The sequence below is a fragment of the Sprattus sprattus genome, assembly GCF_963457725.1.
Source record: "Sprattus sprattus genome assembly, chromosome: 1".
NCBI lineage: Eukaryota > Metazoa > Chordata > Actinopteri > Clupeiformes > Clupeidae > Sprattus > Sprattus sprattus.
Window position 1 is genome coordinate 27138352 of NC_137920.1, and position 19224 is coordinate 27157575.

Sequence of the window (19224 nt, forward strand, 5' to 3'; positions counted from 1 at the left end):
CCCTGCACCTGAGGGGTCAGGGTGGAGGCAGATGGGCAAACCGAATTGGATATTTGGGGAGGGCAGGGGTAAGTAGGGGCATCAAGTGAACAGAGTCAAGGGGGCATCAAGTGGGGCAACAAGTAAACAGGGTCAAGTTGGGGATGGGGTTAGGGGGGGGCATTAAGGGACCAGAGTCAAGTTGGGGATGGGGTTAGGGGGGGGCATTAAGGGACCAGAGTCAAGTTGGGGATGGGGTTAGGGGGGCATTAAGGGACCAGAGTCAAGTTGCGGATGGGGTTAGGGGGGGCATTAAGGGACCAGAGTCAAGTTGGGGATGGGGTAAGGGGGGGCATTAAGGGACCAGAGTCAAGTTGGGGATGGGGTTAGGGGGGGGCATTAAGGGACCAGAGTCAAGTTGGGGATGGGGTTGGGGGACGGCATTAAGGGACCAGAGTCAAGTTGGGGATGGGGTTGGGGGGGGGCATTAAGGGACCAGAGTCAAGTTGGGGATGGGGTTAGGGGGGGGCATTAAGGGACCAGAGTCAAGTTGGGGATGGGGTTGGGGGGGGGCATTAAGGGACCAGAGTCAAGTCGGGGATGGGGTTAGGGGGGCATTAAGGGACCAGAGTCAAGTTGGGGATGGGGTTGGGGGACGGCATTAAGGGACCAGAGTCAAGTTGGGGATGGGGTTGGGGGGGGGCATTAAGGGACCAGAGTCAAGTTGGGGATGGGGTTAGGGGGGCATTAAGGGACCAGAGTCAAGTTGGGGATGGGGTTGGGGGACGGCATTAAGGGACCAGAGTCAAGTTGGGGATGGGGTTGGGGGGGGGCATTAAGGGACCAGAGTCAAGTTGGGGATGGGGTTAGGGGGGGGCATTAAGGGACCAGAGTCAAGTTGGGGATGGGGTTGGGGGGGGGCAGCAAACATTCCCTATCATGAATGAGTGTAAAGGCAGCCAAGTGATGTTGGGTGGTGAAAGCTATGTGCTCTACCTGTGGGTCCATAGGCAAAGACAGTGGCGTTGTACCCAGCGATCACCCCTTCAATCAGGTTCTTAGTGGTGGCAACATAGACCTCTTCCTACACAGCAAAGAAAGACAGATATGCACAAAGAGAACGAGATAATTAGGTTAATAGAGGTACAGAAAATGGATAATGGGAGAACTTAACACATTTTATGTTCTATCGCAACTAGATCAACATTCATTAAATCCTACTACTTTATTTGGGACGTTAAACTCTTTAGGGCTTAATCTATAGAACCCATACCATGACTGTATGCACCTTCCTGCTGACATGCTCCTCTCCTCTAACTTACCACCTACACCCATGTCTGTCTCCTCTCCTCCAAAACCACAGTCAGGAAGCAGCTCCTTTATAGATCTCACCTCACTTGACCTCCCTAACCTCACCCCCAACTCATGTCATGGTAACCACATCAGCTTCGAAAACTAGGCTCTGCAGAATCCACTAAGCCTCTCCAGGCATAATCCCTCAGGTACATAAGAGACACATTCAAAAAACCCACTTTCAGAAGGTGTGAGAAATGTCTAATGAGTTCCAAGATGCCCAAAGAGCCAGGACATCTTCTGCTGGCGAGCTACTGAGTCTTTGTACTCAAATGCATTCACTCACTGCATCCATATTTATCACCTATATATAAGTACCGGTATATACTTTTATGTGTAGTGCCTTACAGGTGACTTATGAAGGTACTTGAACCGAATGCATGAACCCTGGGAACCAAAATGCATGACTCAGGTGTTGCTAGCAACGTGCTTTACTAGAACACCGCAAAGCAGGAACTAGACCTCCGGGCCTTCAAGAGCCCCAGGTGAAAAACGGCAGTAGTCAGAAGGGGTTTAATCTCTTTGGGGCAAATGGCAAATAGAGCCCTCCCTTCCCCGGGCCCTCCTAAGAGGTGCGCAGTGGGTCAGCTGGAAGACACTGGATGTGAAATGTCACACGTCTCCACTATTCCATGGGCAAACACAGACTTCCCAGACAGAAAAAGAAATATCTAGGAAGTACTGTGACGGTTAGATGAGGAAAAGAAGGGATAATACTGTATGGGTTATCTGCCTATATTTCACTACGAATCATCAACCTACCTGACCGGGTCAATTTTATTCCTTGTGAAAAGTGAAGAGAAAGTGTTAAAAGAGATACATTCTTGCTTATTCTACAAAGATATTCTAAAATGACCTACAAGACCATCTCCAAGCGGCTTGACGCTCCTGTGACTACAGTTGCAAATATTATGAAGAAGTTAAAGGACTGTAGCTGACCTCCCTGGACCGACCGCAAGAGGTAAAATCAACCCCAGGATAGTGTGAATGGTACACAAAGAGCCTTGGGAAACTTCTGAAAAGATACTGTACATGCTGAACGCCAAGGTCAAGACATATGAGTGTGTGATTGCACCATCCATCGCATTTTGAGCGACAGTGCATGGAGACCCAGGAAGACTCCACAGTTGAAAGAAAAAAATTAATTAAGCCTTGACTGGACTTTCTTAAAAATGCTTATTGACCAGCCACAATGCTTCTGGGAGAACATGCTTCGAACAGTTGAGACAAAAAACGAAGCTTTTTGGCAGGTCACATCAGCTCTGTGTTAGCAGAAGAAAGAAAACTAGAAAATGCATTTCCTGAAGGAAATACCAGTGCATGAAATGCAAAGGTTAAGAAAGGAAGAAGAAAAGAAAGAAGAGTGAAAGAAGGAAAGACAAAAGGAAAGAAGAGTGAAGAAAGGAGAGAAGAGTGGAAGAAGGAAAGAAGAAAAGAAAGAAGAGTGAAGAAAGGAAAGAAGAGTGTAAGAAGGAAAGAAGAAAAGAAAGAAGAGTGAAATAATGAAAGAAGAAAGGAAAGAAGAGTGTAAGAAGGAAAGAAGAAAAGAAAGAAGAGTGACAGAAGGAAAGAAGAAAGGAAAGAAGAGTGAAAGAAGGAAAGAAGAGTGTAAGAAGGAAAGAAGAAAGGAAAGAAGAGTGAAGAAAGGAAAGAAAAGTGGAAGAAGGAAAGAAGAGTGGATGAAGGAAAGAAGAAAGGCAAGAAGAGTGGAAGAAGGAAAGAAAATGGAAGAAGAAAAGAAGAAAGGAAAGAAGAGTGGAAGAAGGAAAGAAGAGTGAACAAGAGTGCCTCTGGATGAAGAGATAAAGAGAGAGTGAAAATATTGAAAAAAGGAGATAAAAATGGAGTGAAGAAGAGAGATTGAGTGTGAGAGAAAGTAAACTGAGAGAGAAAGATGGAGAGATGGAGAGAAAAAAATAGAGAATGGATGGTGTCTTAATGTTCCTAGTTACAGTTAAATTGAGAGGGACAGAGAGGAGAGATTCCTTGGATTTGGCGCAGGTGTCAGTGAAGCACAGGTGCAAGCCAGTTTAAAGACCCTATTATGATGTCATAATGGCCCAATGTAAGTCAATGGGAAAATTTATATTCGTTTTTCTTTAATATCTTAAAAAGTATAAAGTTTAGAAAAGTGAAAAATACATAGCATAAGTGTCGTTTACAAGACCTACGCGACAAAGTTTGAATGAAGTTTCTACGTTAAGCGGTTCGGGCTGAATTAATCGCAGAAAAAGGTAACAAGAATAAGAAGAAGAAGAAGAAGAAGAAGAAGAAGAAGAAGCCTAGGAATAACAATACAGGGCATTTCATGCACTGTAATTAAGCTTTCAAAGAGAAGAACACCACACCTGCCGTAAAAGGCTGGGTTATGTTTTGGAGCTGCTTCGCTGTGTCTGGCACGGGGTGCGATGACTCTGTGCAGGGCACAATGAAATCCCAAGACTATCAAGGCTATTATGGAGTGAAACGTACTGCCCAGGGTAAGAAAGCTCTGTGTCAGTCGCAGGGCATGGGTCCTCCAACAGGCACATGACCCAAAACATGCAGCTTAAAGCACCCAAGTATGGCTAAGAACAAAACATTGGATTATTCTTAAGTGGCCTTCTATGAGAGCTGATCTGAATCGTACAGGACATCTTAGAGCTGAAACAGGAAGCCCATCTGGAAGAGGGGGCCAGAGTACCTCTTGAAAGGTCTCATTGCTCATCGCTTTTTTGCAGTGATTGCCTCTAAAGGTTGTGCACAAAATATTATGTTAAGGGTCTCCATCATTTTTGCCAAATTATTTTCAATTTGTTTTATTATTTAAAATATTCTGTTGAATAGAAAAAGAGGCAAAGTCTGATTAGTTAAGTATGATCTATATGATCTATTATATATGTAATTAACAGTTATGGATGCCATTTTCTTTTGACGGTTACAATTTAATATAGAAAAAAACGTCTTTATTTCGTGGAAGGATTCACTACTACCAACAACTCTCATAATCCCCATACAGCTATTACCTCAACATAATAATCAACACACCATTGTACCAAGATGTAGTCACCCAAACTGATCTGCTTTACTTTTCTGTAATAATTCGTAACAAGCAGGTGCTTTCTGCTTCTACAGACAACTCCACGGCATGTGTTTTAAAATTGTAAGTGTTTGAACCTGTTCTGCTTGCTCAAACCCCTAGATTATTTATATTTACATTTAGTCATTAAGCAGACGCTTTTATCTAAAGCGACTTACAAGGATGTATATACATTTCACATCTACACTGATGGCACACTGCACATCAGGAGCAATAAGGGGTTCATTGTCTTGCTCAAGGACACTTCGACACTGAGGACACAAACTAGCAACCTGCTGATTACCAAACGACCTCTCTACCTCCTTTACCACTGATAGTCACTGAATAAAGAGTGAAAGGGCTGGATACCTGCTGCGCCTGCTGGTCGAAGGCCACGTCGAACATATAGGTTTTCTCTCTGGAGCGATTGGCCCGCAGGTGGTTCTCAGTGTCCTCACAGGGGTCCATTAACACCACCATCTACAGAGGGACAGAGACACGACACAGTCAATTCAGGAATGCATAAAGAATAACAGAGTAATAATAAAGTAATTCACACATTTTTTTTTCTACATGATTCAATGAGCACGATAAACACTAATACATTTACATGTGTGACTAAACACTGTGGGCAAACAGATGCATGATAAATGGTACAGACGCACACAAAATGATACAGATGCACACAAAATGGTGTTTAGTTTTTGATGCTATGTTATGCTACAAGGTAAATTCCAGTAAAGGTTACAGGATTAGGTAAGGCTGTTTGGCATTAGACAAGCAAGCGCAGGTTGTTGATATTGATGTTTAGCATGCTTCATAAGATATTGCAATTGTGCAATTTAGTGAACTCACAATATACTTAAAAAGGTGTGTCTGAGAGAAGTCAACTACACAGTACCCACTTAGGGCTCCCACCCTGGTGTGTTAGTGAAATAAATGCAGTGATGCTTGGATAGTGTTTCACATTTGATACTGAAGGTTTTTCCACCAGTGGTCAGTGTTGAGCTCTGCTACATGTGCATCTTCTGCTATTGACTTGCTTCAAATGTTTTCCATTTCAGGGCCATTTTCAGTAAAGGACCCGGTCTAGCAATCAACTATACATACACAGCACCCACCACACACAGTATATTATTTTTAGATGTATACAAAAAACCTGCATTAGTCAAATAAATGTGGGTCAGCTTATAACATGTAAACATTCTATTATTGGACACCATTTCCTATTTAATAGGCCTAATGATATCTGAGCTATGCTGTGTGTGTATGTATCCTTCCATCTCTCACTGTGAGGAATAGTGGGAACTTCCAACTCCTGCACGTTCACAAACTCTCTGACGTGTATTCTGGTTCGAGCTCCCAGGGTACAAGGTTTTGGCTGAAGCACAGAGGCGAAGCACACAGATCTCTCTCTCACACACACATACACACATGCTAAGATAAGTGGATTAGCCTCTTACTTAAGGGGCAAATTAAGCCCTAAGTGACCCACCTGAGCCGTGGTAGTGGTCTCCCACAAGACTCTGCGTACCCTAAGTGCAGCGTCGGAAATTAGCGAGGGCAAAGGGCAAAACTGCCCTTAAGAAATATAGTTTTGCCCCTAAAATTACTAGGAGAGGGGCAAAAAATGCCCCCATAATTTTGTGTTATAATAATTTAATGAACGTGTCAAAAACATCGTAGCCTATATGACCCGGTCAGTTGCCATTAAATGTTTTGATTTTCGACTTGACTGATTGTTGCGTGAAGAACCGAACGTTCTAACTAAAAATATTTGGAGCGCTTCCTAATCAGACCTGTGTGACTGCGAGAGTAAGGAGAAATGAGGATCAGCGCAGTCTGTGTAAATTAGATTGGCCTGGGGTGGAGGACGACGACGACGAGAAAAAGACCAGATTTTCAAGGCATGTCGGACTTGTGGACAACTAGTTGCCCAAGTCGTTGTCAGCACAGGCAAATGTTTCTGCTGACTTCTTCAAGGGGAGCGAAAACATACAGAAATCCATGGCCTTTCGTCACCAGGCGCCAAGCAACACGCCATCGCCTACGGTGAATGATAACTAGTGATAATACTTTTAGAAATGATTTAGTTCGGTTAAGCTAGTTAAATGTTAGTTAGCTAACGTTAGCTATCTCTGATTGTGCGTTAGCTACAAAGGCTTGCTTGCAAGCTAGCTTACTAGTCTTAACTGTATTTCCTGTAGGCCTACTATGGTAGGTATAACATGATTAAAGGTAACACAAAAATCCATAAATATAATGTGTTATTATTATTAAAAAAAGAAAGAAAAAAACGATTGTTAATAGTTGAATAATTAAATAATAATAATAACAAATAATAACCACAAAGAAATAAGAATAAACGTGAATATGATTGTGTAATTTACGTTGTCTGTTTGGTTTTTCTTCAAAAAATCTTAGAAAACACTTTGAATATGTAGACTAATGCCTAATAGTCTTATTATTGCCATTTAATGACAATTGTTCATATACTTTAAAGTAACACTATGCAACAATTTAACACTTTTTGAGGTATGGTTTTATAGGCAACTAGTTTTGGTACCATCCTCTAATTAATTTTGGTCGCATATGGTCATGTGAAGGACAGATCAAGACCTGTGTCTTTCCCACTAGCCATCAAAGATATGCCCTATGTAGTTCTTTGTAACGGGCTGGAACACCCTGCAAAAATGGAAGAAAAGCTTTCACATGCATGACATGCCAGGTACTGCAGAAATACACCAGTTAGTGTGTTGGCAAGCTTCTATCTGTGTCAGCTGGGCTGTTGCTGGTGGTTACAAGGTTTTTTGCATGCCTTTAAGGTAGTTAGCGTACTAGTTTTGGAACAGAATTCCGTATTGCTGCTTTAAGCCTAAATAAGTGTGTTTATTATTTTGAACAAAGGTTAAATGTTTTTCACAAGTTTCTAAAAGTGCCCCCAATTTTTTGTGAAATGCCCCTGGATTTCAGTAAGTGGGGGCAAAAATTGCCCCCTAAAAAATATGTAAATTTCCCACCCTGCCTAAGTGGGGAGCTGAGTAGTGCATTAAACAGCTAGAACTTGTTTTCTGTACTGATTTTTTGGTCAGCCTGTCAGTATGACTAGGCAGGCATCCTCGGACACTTGTCAGAAAAGTATGCAACACATTGCACTAAGGTTACATGCTTGAATCGTGGAGTTGTGCATCAACGATCTTATTCTCAACATGAAATGCACTCTTCTAAAACTAGAGAAAAGATTCCACAGACGCAGCTATTGCACGTCACCTGCTCAAACTGTTCCATCAACATGATGTCATCATCCCCAATGATTGCAAAGAACACACACGGGCATAGGATGGCTACACCCCGAGGACAAGCAATTCCTTGTTGCACGGTGTTTATGTGTGAGGGTTGCAGAGGCTTTGTTTTTGAGCTGCATCGGTTTGGCAACATTTCTGGTGCACGGTGGTGCACCTGTTGTTTGACGTAGCCTACCTGGTCATCCACCCGCTGAGCAACTACCGATGCCCCTTCATCGCTCTCGGCTTCATTTAGAGGACGGATGCGTAGAGCCACCTGCATATGAATTCAAACAACAGTATAACAAAGCAACCAAACGGCCTACCCTAACTCAAGAGAATAACTTTGTAATTTAATGTCTCTTTACCAAATCAGAGTGTGAATAAGTTAGATTTAGAATTACACTTTAGATTTTTCCAAAGGAGATACGATTTATAAACACGATAAATAGATCAAAAAGAGAAAGTAGTTTAATACACAATGCAGCCTATGTCATATTTAATTTATAGCATACAAACCCTGCGTGCCAATGTTGTCAAGATCATACAAAACGTGAAGAATGTCATTAACCGAAAGGGAGCCCGACACAAAACACTAGGTTCATGTCTTACCGTAAGTTGGTGGTCTTTTGATTCCTCAGGTAGGTCCTTCATGTCTGCTATAACCCGTTACAAACTTTCCATCGTTCGATATACCTTGTTTCACCCGCAGGCTACTACAAAATGCATAGCCGTGGGTACATTCCCCCCGGACAAACGGGTAGCTGTTTCCACTACGAAAGGGTTCCAACGTTAGGTGACCAGGTGACCAGAAGACTGTTAGACTGTTCTCATTGGTTGAACAGGGGATAATCCTCTCTAAAACGGGACAGAGATCAGTTGCGGAGTAACTGGCACACACGATAAATGACAAAGTATGTGAAGCGACAGTATCCTGTAAGCTTAATGATAAATAGATTGCGTCAACTCCAGTTAATGCCCAGCTGTGCAGGTGTTCATTAGCTAGCCATGAAAATGTATCCAAACGCTCTCTGTCTGTAATACGGCTAAATATTATTCAGACAGCTTGATGTAAATGAAGGGTTTCAACACATATTTAACGGATACATCTTTTGGAATTCATCTTGTATCGAAATGTATCGCTATCTATCTATCTTTCGCTAATTAGCTTAAGAAAGCAACCTTAACAGGTTATCCTAGTTGACATCGCTGTTGGCACATATAGATTCGCGGATTCCGATGTCTTTGGCGGATTGCTTTCTTGTTGCTTTACCTCCAACGCGTTTATCAAATGTTGAACAAAACTTTGCAGTCCTCCACCTACTTCCCTCGTTTCCGTGCTCGTATTTTCTTTATGCTACCCAACCTCCTTACCTCATCGCGTCGCGTTCCCATGGAAACGGCCGCAGTTGAGCAGCATGGACTTGGTTAAGGAAACGAATGTATCACTTATTCGTGCATACAACCTACTGCCTGTTGTAGCCTACACTGAATGAAAGCACGATATCCTGAAAAACTATTTTAACCTCTTTTGAAACACTGGAGTTAAAACTCCCTAAGTTTGGTCCAGAACCATAATTAGTTCTGTCACATCATTTAGTATGGCCTCAGAAGTTGGCTTGTAAATAACATTAATTATGATATGACAGAAACAGACTAAAACAAACAGCAAATTAATTTAAAAGATTTATTTCAAATACAGCCGTGGGTGTTTAACCACACAACCTACTCCAAAATGAGGGAGAGTTTATTTTTGTTCTTTCTTCTTCTTCTTCTTCTTTTTCTTCTTTAAAACTTGTCCTTCACCAGGTAACAGGATATGTCTTAGATGGCTTAAGCAATTTACAAATAGGCCTACTCCAAGTCTCCTAAAGGAATGATCTCTTCATTAATGAAAAACTCGATGGTTTCCTCCTCCCAGTCTTCCACATTACTATCCAGCTCGTCTGTGGCCACACCTGCGGGAGACAGCACAGACAATACAGCAGTCAGGGACTCATTCACGCACAGACACGCGTGTGCGCTCACACACAGTCACACACACACACACACGTTCAAAGACGTGTACACAGGCAAACACACAAACACAGCTATACAATATTTATATCACGTATCAAATCACAGAGCAGAAACAAGTGTGTTTCAGTTAAGTCAAATGTACAAATCAGGGATCTGAAATTATGTGAAATGACCGAACATTGTTACCTCCTCGTAACTGGAGCCGGAGTTCCCTCTGCTCGGTGTAAGTTTGCATGGCCTGCTCCCGGTAGCTCCGGTACTCCTCCATCATTAGCCGTCGCTTGTCCACCAGCTCCTACAGTAGGGGTGGAGAGGAGGCACACGTTTACACTTGCCCACTAACTAGGCCCCTTACAGTAACATTATATAATATCACTGGCTAAGATACATTACATTATCGTACTGGCTAAGTGACAATACATTATATTATCTCACTAGCTAAGTAACATTACATTTAATTATCTCACTGGCTTAGTTACATAACATTATCTCACTAGCTTAGTTACATTACACTATACTATCTCACTGGATTTCTGACATTACATTAGCCAACTAGCTAGGTAACATTATAGTATCTTTTGCCATTACATTTTCCTAGGTAACTAACTAGGTATGTGGCAACAATGGCACACATTAGTAGAGATAAAAATGTGACTGCAGAAAAATTATGAGAAGGAAGTTGACAATGATAATGATATCCACTAAATCAAGTGTTTTCTTTAATTTATTTTCCTTCTAACCTTGGAAGCCTTGGACTGGCTGAGTCGATCCTTCTGCTCGAAAATCTTGGAATACTTCTTCAGGTCCTTCTTTATCGTCTGCCGAATACAAACAGAATAACAAAATCGATTAAAAAAATCAAGTATGACTATAGTAAACATATTACAGATCAGGTAAGATCAAGAACTCCTAAAACACAGAACAATAAGATAAAGCCCAGAGTAACCTGATTAGGCATATCCCCCTTCCCCCAAATTCTTATTTAAATTTAGATTTAGTCATTTAGCAGACACTTTTATCCAAAGCGACGTAGAAAGTAGAGAACAATCAAGCTACGAGCAAGAGACGTAGTGTAGCAATAAATACTATTTTACATAAGAAATAAAAAAAAGTGCAGGAATGTAACTCCTGTAAGTGGGAGTTAAGAACTAGTAAGAGTAGATAATATTAGAGGAATGCTAAGGAGAGGTAGAAAAATGAAGAGGAAAGGAGAGGAAGGGCAAGTGAGGAAAGGAGGTGCTCTCTGAAAAGTTGGGTCTTCAGGAGATTCTTGATGGTAGAAGAGCTTCTTAAAGCTCTAGATCTATGTGTTTGTTTGTTTGTTTGTTTGTTTCGTTGCCTTACCTGCTAAGAACATGAATGGGATTATGGTTGTTTGTTTGTTTACCTTTATGGTCTCATTGCCCAGTAGACTGGGTGGGCGCGGTCTCCACAGCAACTGGCAGAACCGATCCTTGCTATTCTTCTGTAGGAGGCGCCCTTGGAAAGTCCACAACCAGTAGGCATTGTCTACCTAATGAACCAGGATCAACATAACGTGATGAGGTGAGGAGAAAACAACACAAACATAAAACTCCTACTCTGTTTTCTCAGTCATTTCTCCTGAGTCATTTCTAGAGACACAAGAAGCCAGAGCCTCAGAGTCCTGAGCCATTTGAGTCAGTGTTCTCTAATCCTTAAGAAAACACCTCTCAGAGCAGGAGTGTTTATTATAGAAGAGCAGACTCAGTGTTTATTGTGCTGACCAGACTTAGATGATTTTAAGATAATAGAATACTATTCAATTAAGGTGGGGTGATAAGGGTGATTTGAAAACACAATTACTGCGATTGCTGTTTTAAACACTCAAAAGTATATCAGAGATAGGAGTTCTTACAGGACAGTGGCTTTGTGGATTTCTTCACGAATGCCAAACACAGATGTTGCACGTGTTCAGATGGTTCGACAAGGCATTTGTTTTTGCCATACCAAGATTTCACCATAACTGAATGCAGTAATTAATTTGCACGGTTCCCTGAAATGAATCCAATCCCTACCTTGTGGCTCCACCAGGAGACGGACGTCACCACGTAGCGTCCGGTGGGGTCCCACTCCACGTCTGATGCCATGTAGTGCTCAGCGATGTTCATCAGGGTGCAGTCCGACGTGTCCACAAACGCAAGAGCACCATTCATACTGAGGGGAGAGTAAAGAGAGAGAAAGAAAGAAAGATATTTACTTTTTCACTGAATTAGCCCAATTAATCTATTCATGGTTTCCAGTATACTATATACTGCAAAAAGTGAAGCATGCACACTTGGCATGCAAAAACAAGCACCCACATGTATATCTGCACACACAAACACACACACACACACACACACCTTCTCAGTCCAGCCAGCACCATGAACTGTCCCTGGGGGCTCCAGAAGATGCTGTTAGCCTGCTGCTTGTCAAACATCTCTGCAAAAACACACAGGCACACAGAGAAACATAGACACTGAATCTCGAGAAAATATCTAATCGAGAGAGATCTCCTTCCACACACATATGAATGTCATAATTGCATCCACTCCTTCACAACAGAGGCAAAAGATTGTTCAAAACACACAGAACATTCTTTTCAACTTTCCACAAGTAGATGGGGAGACTTACTGATGAGCTCGATCTTGCCGTTGTTCTTGACGTGGTAGAATGAGACGTTGATCCGGGGAGACTCCCCGTGAAGGACGGCAAACTTGCTGCCGTTGGGCTCCCACGCAAACGCTATGATGCTCTCTGGGAAACACATGGAAATTGTACCCATAAAATAAGAGATGGGAGAGGTCTGATCTTCTGTAGTCCATATATTAAAGTGCTTCTTAAGAATTTATTTCATAGAATTAGAAGAGAAGAAAGAACACTCCAATTCCCAGAAATGTTCATGGGTTTTGTAATATCCATTGCAATAAAAGTTATCAAAGTAGCTTTGTACACAGAAGAACAGCCCCTGTGTCCATTCTAATCTCTCTGATTCTAGAATGCATGGTTTCGTTAATGCTGTGTTTAAAAAGCATTTAATTATAGAATGTTCCTGACCTTTCATCTCTACCACGTCTACTGGCACCTGCTTTTCTCTCATGCGGAAGATCTCAAAATTTGTGACCACGCCCTTTGCAGGAGAAAACATACACAACAAAAATGAATAAATCACAGTCGCAGTATCACATCAATAGAGTTAAAAAACTAGAGTACTAGAGTACTAGAACTAGAGTTACTAGACACAGACTACATGAGACAAGACTAGACACAAATATTGACATACAAGTAGTCATAGACCAAAATACACTCTCTCTCTCACTCTCATCTTCCCAGAATCCTTCTTCACTGCCCTCACCTTGACCCTTCACCCTTGACCTCTGGCTGGCTGTACCTGTGTTCCTTTGGGTGTGCGGTCCACCTTGACGCACAGGTAGTCTCCGTTGCGTTGCCAGTGCAGCTTGCAGTCCACCACATTGAAGAGGTTCCTGACGCGAATCTCCTGCCGCGAGGGAAGCTGCATCAGTGTCACGCGCGCCGGGATGTCCTTGTCCTCCGGAACCCAGAACGCTATGATGTTGTCACCCGGCGACCATGAGAAATCCCTTTTAAGGAAGAAAAGCAGGGGAGTTTTTACTGAACTGTTTGATTTGTGGCTGCAAGGATTACACACATGCATACTTTCTGCATGCATACTGTAACTATGGGTTACATTGCTTATCATGCATTACAAAGCAATTCCATGATAATTATGTAGAACTACTGGTCTGCATATTATTGCAAATATTGCATATTGCCATAATTACACAATACTCATTTTGTTATTAGTGATCAGATTTGTGACGCACAGTCCAAGCAGAAACTGTGTACTCACTTAATTCCATTGATCTTTAGACTCTTCTTATCCAGCAGGCCCATAGACTGAAAGAAAAAAGTGAACAGTTTTGTTGTGAAAAAAAAGAACACACACAGATGGGGCTTTCATAATTTTTTTTAATTTGATTTCCCTCTGATCTGGCCCTTACCGGCGTCTCGTAGATACTGAGGGTGTCTTGGGTCATTCTAGCAAAGAACTTGCCGTCCTGACTCCACCTGTGGGGGGAGAGGTCGTTAAGGCACTCTTACAAGCATCATGGACATGTGGTTACCATTTCATCACCGCAACCAGCAAGACGTGGAAGCATAAAAAGAAAAGAAAAAGGGAAAACAAAGAAAGAAAAACACACAAAGATAGAATGAGACTGATGGACAGAAAGAAAAGGTAAGTCACAAAGATAGACAAGAGAAGGAACCACAGGGATAGAGAGTTCCTAAAGAGGGGATAGAGAGTTCCTAAAGAAGTAACCACAGGAATAGAGAGTTCCTAAAGAGGGGATAGAGAGTTCCTTAAAAAGGGACCACAGGGATAGAGAGTTCCTAAAGAAGGAACCACAGGAATAGAGAGTTCCTAAAGAGGGGATAGAGAGTTCCTTAAGAAGGAACCACAGGGATAGAGAGTTCCTAAAGAAGGAACCACAGGAATAGAGAGGTCCTAAAGAGGGGATAGAGAGTTCCTTTAGAAGGAACCACAGGGATAGAGAGTTCCTAAAGAAGGAACCACAGGGATAGAGAGGTCCTAAAGAAGGAACCACAGGGATAGAGAGTTCCTAAAGAAGGAACCACAGGGATAGAGAGTTCCTAAAGAAGGAACCACAGGGATAGAAAGTTCCTTAAGAAGGAACCACAGGGATAGAGAGTTCCTAAAGAAGGAACCACAGGGATAGAGAGTTCCTAAAGTGGGGATAGAGAGTTCCTAAAGTGGGGATAGAGAGTTCCTAAAGAAGTAACCACAGGGATAGAGAGTTCCTAAAGAAGGAACCACAGGAATAGAGAGTTCCTAAAGAGGGGATAGAGAGTTCCTTAAGAAGGAACCACAGGGATAGAGAGTTCCTAAAGAGGGGACAACAGGGATAGAGAGTTCCTAAAGAAGGAACCACAGGGATAGAGAGTTCCTAAAGAAGGAACCACAGGGATAGAGAGTGCCTAAAGAAGGAACCACAGGGATAGAGAGTTTCTAAAGAAGGAACCACAGGGATAGAGAGTGCCTAAAGACGGAACCACAGGGATAGAGAGTTCCTAAAGAGGGAACCACAGGGATAGAGAGTGCCTAAAGAAGGAACCACAGGGATAGAGAGTTCCTAAAGAAGGAACCACAGGGAAAGAGAGTTCCTAAAGAAGGAACCACAGGGATAGAGAGTTCCTAAAGAGGGAACCACAGGGAAAGATAGTGCCTAAAGAAGGAATCACAGGGATAGAGAGTTTCTAAAGAAGGAACCACAGGGAAAGAGAGTGCCTAAAGAAGGAATCACAGGGATAGAGAGTTCCTAAAGAAGGAACCACAGGGAAAGAGAGTGCCTAAAGAAGGAACCACAGGGAAAGAGAGTGCCTAAAGAAGGAACCACAGGGATAGAGAGTTCCTAAAGAAGGAACCACAGGGAAAGAGAGCTCCTAAAGAAGGAACCACAGGGATAGAGAGTTCCTAAAGAAGGAACCACAGGGATAGAGAGTTCCTAAAGAAGGAACCACAGGGATAGAGAGTGCCTAAAGAAGGAATCACAGGGATAGAGAGTTCCTAAAGAAGGAACCACAGGGATAGAGAGTTCCTAAAGAAGGAACCACAGGGATAGAGAGTTCCTAAAGAAGGAACCACAGGGATAGAGAGTTCCTCGTGTCCCACTCACTTGAAGATGGGCCAGTGGGCGGAGCTCTCGCAGTGGAAGCCTCTCTTCTTCTGTCCAGTCAGGATGTCCCAGATGATGATGGCCTGCGGGTCCTCCTTCGTGTCCATCAGAGGACTGAATGTCACCGCATACCTGCGAGGCATCATAACACGCTTATAACACCTTTACATGGATAACAATTACATGGACACTGGTCTAAAGTTATACAAATATAGTCCTAAAGGCAAGTGATAATTGTTTACTAACATTGAAAATATGTTATTAACTCCATCATGATATAAATAATAAGGTCTTCAACAGGGCAAATGCAGCATAGGTATTCACCCTTCATAGTGTCAGCATTAATATTTTAGTAACTATATTTTAGTAGTTTTAGTATTACTATCAGTATTACTACAAGTGGCCATGTGCTCTAACAGGGATATCCATTCACTAAGTACAGAAATCGACACATCACACAAAATGTCATAGAGACTAAAGATAACTAAATTAGATAACAGTTACAGTCAGAGGATTCCCCTCTCTTGACACAGAGTCACTGTACGGAGTGATAGCAGCTTGTTAGTATTATGTAGCGTCCTGAAGAGTTCTTTATCTCGGCGGAGCTAAATTAGCCTATAACTGAATATGCTCCACTGTTCCATCAGTGTGTCATGAGTGGTGTGTGCGAGAGGTTTTCCATTATGTTTAATCAGTTTAAAGAACTTTTTTTTTTCTCTGAGAGGCTCAGATCAGCTCAAGAACTTACACTGAAGAGTCTGTCTTGGATGACATACCTCTCACAGGGGGAGAAGTCGATGAGGGACACTCCTTGGTGACTGAACCTCTGGATCTGCTTGAACTTCTCACCGCCCCATAACGCAATGCCTCGCTGGTGGAAGGTGGCCAGGTACGTGCCTTTGGGCGACCAGCGCACGTAGGTCTCCGTCCAGCGCTGAGGGGGATGGGAGAGGGGTGGTTGATAAGAGAAGAAGAATTAGCTCAAATAAGCTCCGATTAGCATCAAACATTCATTTTTTAGTTAAATTCGGAAGATTACATTGTACTAACCTGCAATGTGTATGTCATTAACATATACTGACGAGTTCATACAAATTCATACTGACGTGTTCAAAGGTAAATTCCAAACTGAACAAAACTAACAGGGTCTTACTTAGCTACAAAGAGAATGAATATAGGCCTACAAATCCGACAAGTGACAGATTCACAGATCTGTTTGTCTTCTAACCGAGCCATTTAATAAGTTAATAAGGGTTGTTTCACTCACTGCTCTCTCCTCTGACACGATTGGTTCTTTAGCATCATTGGCGAATATGGCCGTCCTCTCACCGGATTCGTAGATCACACTGTACTGATCCCGACAATCCTGATCCTCAATCCAATGTCGCATGTTACCCTAGAAACAAGAGACATGCATTAAACTTCAGTGAACAATTACGGAACACATCAAACTCACTTTTTATGCATAATATAGGCTATGCATTAATCATACAGTAATGTTTTGAGTCAGAAGAAACACGTACAAAGTCCTTAAATGGTTGTTTTTCTGGAGTCTCCCACTCATCACTGATGTTCATGTACCTGTAAGGCAAAAAGATGGTTGTTAGAGCAGTCAATGATTCATCTCCCTGAGATGACACTGGTGTTTCCTCTACAAAAATGTCATGAATGAAAATAAGCAGTTTTTCTCCACATAACACAATGTACTCTATGGGGTTCTCAATCCCAAACACATTGTGGAGCATCACTGATCTGCGTGTTATAAATCTGTTCTTACACCACACTGCATACCTGACTGGAAGACTTGAATAGCTTAACATCGAACAGGAGTATTATAATTATGCTGACTTGAATCAGGTTGGAACATAAAAAAAATCAGAGTGAGGGAGGGGAATAGGCCTACTGAATCAACTAAAAAACTTCTTTTAAATAACTTTAGAGAACAAAACCATTGTATACTTTTATGCCATATGTTGCTATGCTGTACACATCTGGAACCCACTTGTCGAAGTCTGTGAAGAGGTTTACTCTGAAGGTATGTTGTTTGTCTAACTTGTAGCCATCCGCGTTCTTCACAGCCTCCAGGGCGTGGTTCGGAGCAGCATATTCTAGAAAAATGTACCTGAAGCGAAAAATTACCAAATAAATACATTTGTGAGAATGTACAGGAATAAAATCAATGAAGTCCACGTGTGCCCAGTAATCGTTGCCAAATAATATCTAACTCACCCTTTCGTTGCACCATCTGCCTCTGGATAGAATTCGTTTGTAATTTTTCCGAATTTAGAGAAGATTTTGTGAATGACGTTTTTCAGCTTCTCGACCCTCTCCGGCCCAACCTGAGGCACGTTGTCCACCACCACCACGGAGTCGATGCCGTCGGCCTCCAGCGGCTTCTCTCGAAGAACATCCGACAAGAGCTCTGCGAACGCACAAGGGCGAACACAAATATTTGCCACAATTTAATGCTGAATACTGCTGGGTAAAACGGGGATTTGGACGTTCAGTTCATGTTTTCTGTTTGTGTGTTGGTTTGTTGTCACAGTCAGACAATCTCTGAGGGAGAATACACCACAAAATGTGTTGGGGCTAGAATGTACTGGATATAAGGGCTGTGAAATACCGGCAACAAAGCCAGGATATCCAGAACCGAACGTATCAACTTAATAATATGAAGAAGATTCTGCGTATGAAAATAAATTATGTTGAAGGCTAGTCATGCAACATCTGTCAGCTACGTTTACCAATTCAGACAGCTGGACATGTCAAACGAATTGTCAGTTGACTTTTATCTGGCAGGGCTAACCAACCTCATGCATGAGTCTGTCCAAGATTACACCCTGTCTGTTGCACTAAGATACAATACTAAATAACGGTAACGTTGTTTATTTTGTCCAAAACCTGTCGTTTCTTAAAACATAACATTAAAAAATAAAGCTACAGTAATTAAAAACCGGTCCCACTGACAAACATCCCTGGCAGGCAGCTGAGAAGACAAGTCCTCTAGTATTACTGAAAAATGAAATATGCCCAGTAGGCTTACCCTATGCTAATACGGTTACAAAATAATTCACACGTTGTGTGACATGAACAGTAGAAAAACGTGGTCACAATGTAGCCATTCTGGTCCACTCTACTGACTAGCTGGATGCTGCAAATGCGTCTCCATCCAAGCCACATCAAAGTACAAGCTCGCTATCAAGAAATCAAATGAAAGACAGGGTGCTACACCACACTCGTATTTTTTAGGGAACTGTGCATATAACATGAACTTAAATAAGGTCACATTATTACGTTAGATTAGCAACGGAGTTTTATTGCAAAATAGTAGGCTACAGGAGGTAAGACATTTGCTTAGCAGCGGGCCGTTTCCCAAGCTCACCATCATCCTCAATATCGTCCACAAAGTCTTCCGTGTCGCTAAACAAAGGTTCCTCTTCTTCATCAAATTCGGCTCCAGTCGCCATATCTAGTGTACTTTGCATTTGAAATATTGTCGGAAAATAATTAATATCACGACTTAAATATCTGAAGATGTCGACCTGTACGCATCACTGAAGGACCATGGAACATTCGGGTAAGGTAATGGCAGTGGCACTTGGACCTTCGAGAAAACTGCTACTGCACACTACATGCGCGGACCTTTCCGTACGATTCCTAGTCTAGACTGCGACAACATGAACGAAGATGACTTACACGAAATATCCATGATGAGATTTTCTTGGACGCACGGTCTGGTTATGTGTGCTTTCCGTAGAGAGGGAAACCAAACCAAACATTGTAGATGCATCATACCGCTAACATGTGGATTTCA

The 19224-nt window shown here is 42.2% G+C and overlaps 2 protein-coding genes across 2 annotated transcripts in view; both read right to left on the reverse strand.

The window, feature by feature from the left end:
- The window catches only part of LOC308368892 (kinesin-like protein KIF19), a gene marked incomplete at both ends in the record, with an annotated part of 27963 nt that extends 19635 nt beyond the window's left edge, over positions 1–8328 (reverse strand). The window contains 5 exons of the mRNA XM_080843183.1: positions 1–8; positions 976–1063; positions 4760–4870; positions 7871–7951; positions 8287–8328. The exon at positions 1–8 is cut by the window's left edge and continues 129 nt beyond it. Coding sequence (XP_080699309.1) covers positions 1–8; positions 976–1063; positions 4760–4870; positions 7871–7951; positions 8287–8328 — 330 coding nt within the window. The remainder of the gene's footprint in view (positions 9–975; positions 1064–4759; positions 4871–7870; positions 7952–8286) is intronic.
- Positions 8329–9528: 1200 nt separating this feature from the next.
- LOC308376656 (eukaryotic translation initiation factor 3 subunit B) lies at positions 9529–18895 on the reverse strand (the record flags this gene model as incomplete). The annotated part of the gene is made up of 18 exons (XM_080853088.1): positions 9529–9632; positions 9880–9988; positions 10434–10511; positions 11081–11206; positions 11730–11868; positions 12057–12135; positions 12328–12450; positions 12751–12823; positions 13085–13295; positions 13565–13611; positions 13716–13782; positions 15411–15542; positions 16187–16344; positions 16678–16806; positions 16934–16991; positions 17413–17532; positions 17640–17832; positions 18793–18895. The coding sequence occupies 18 exons, from the start codon at positions 18893–18895 to the stop codon at positions 9529–9531; spliced, it is 2049 nt and encodes a 682-aa protein (XP_080709214.1).
- Positions 18896–19224: the final 329 nt, after the last annotated feature.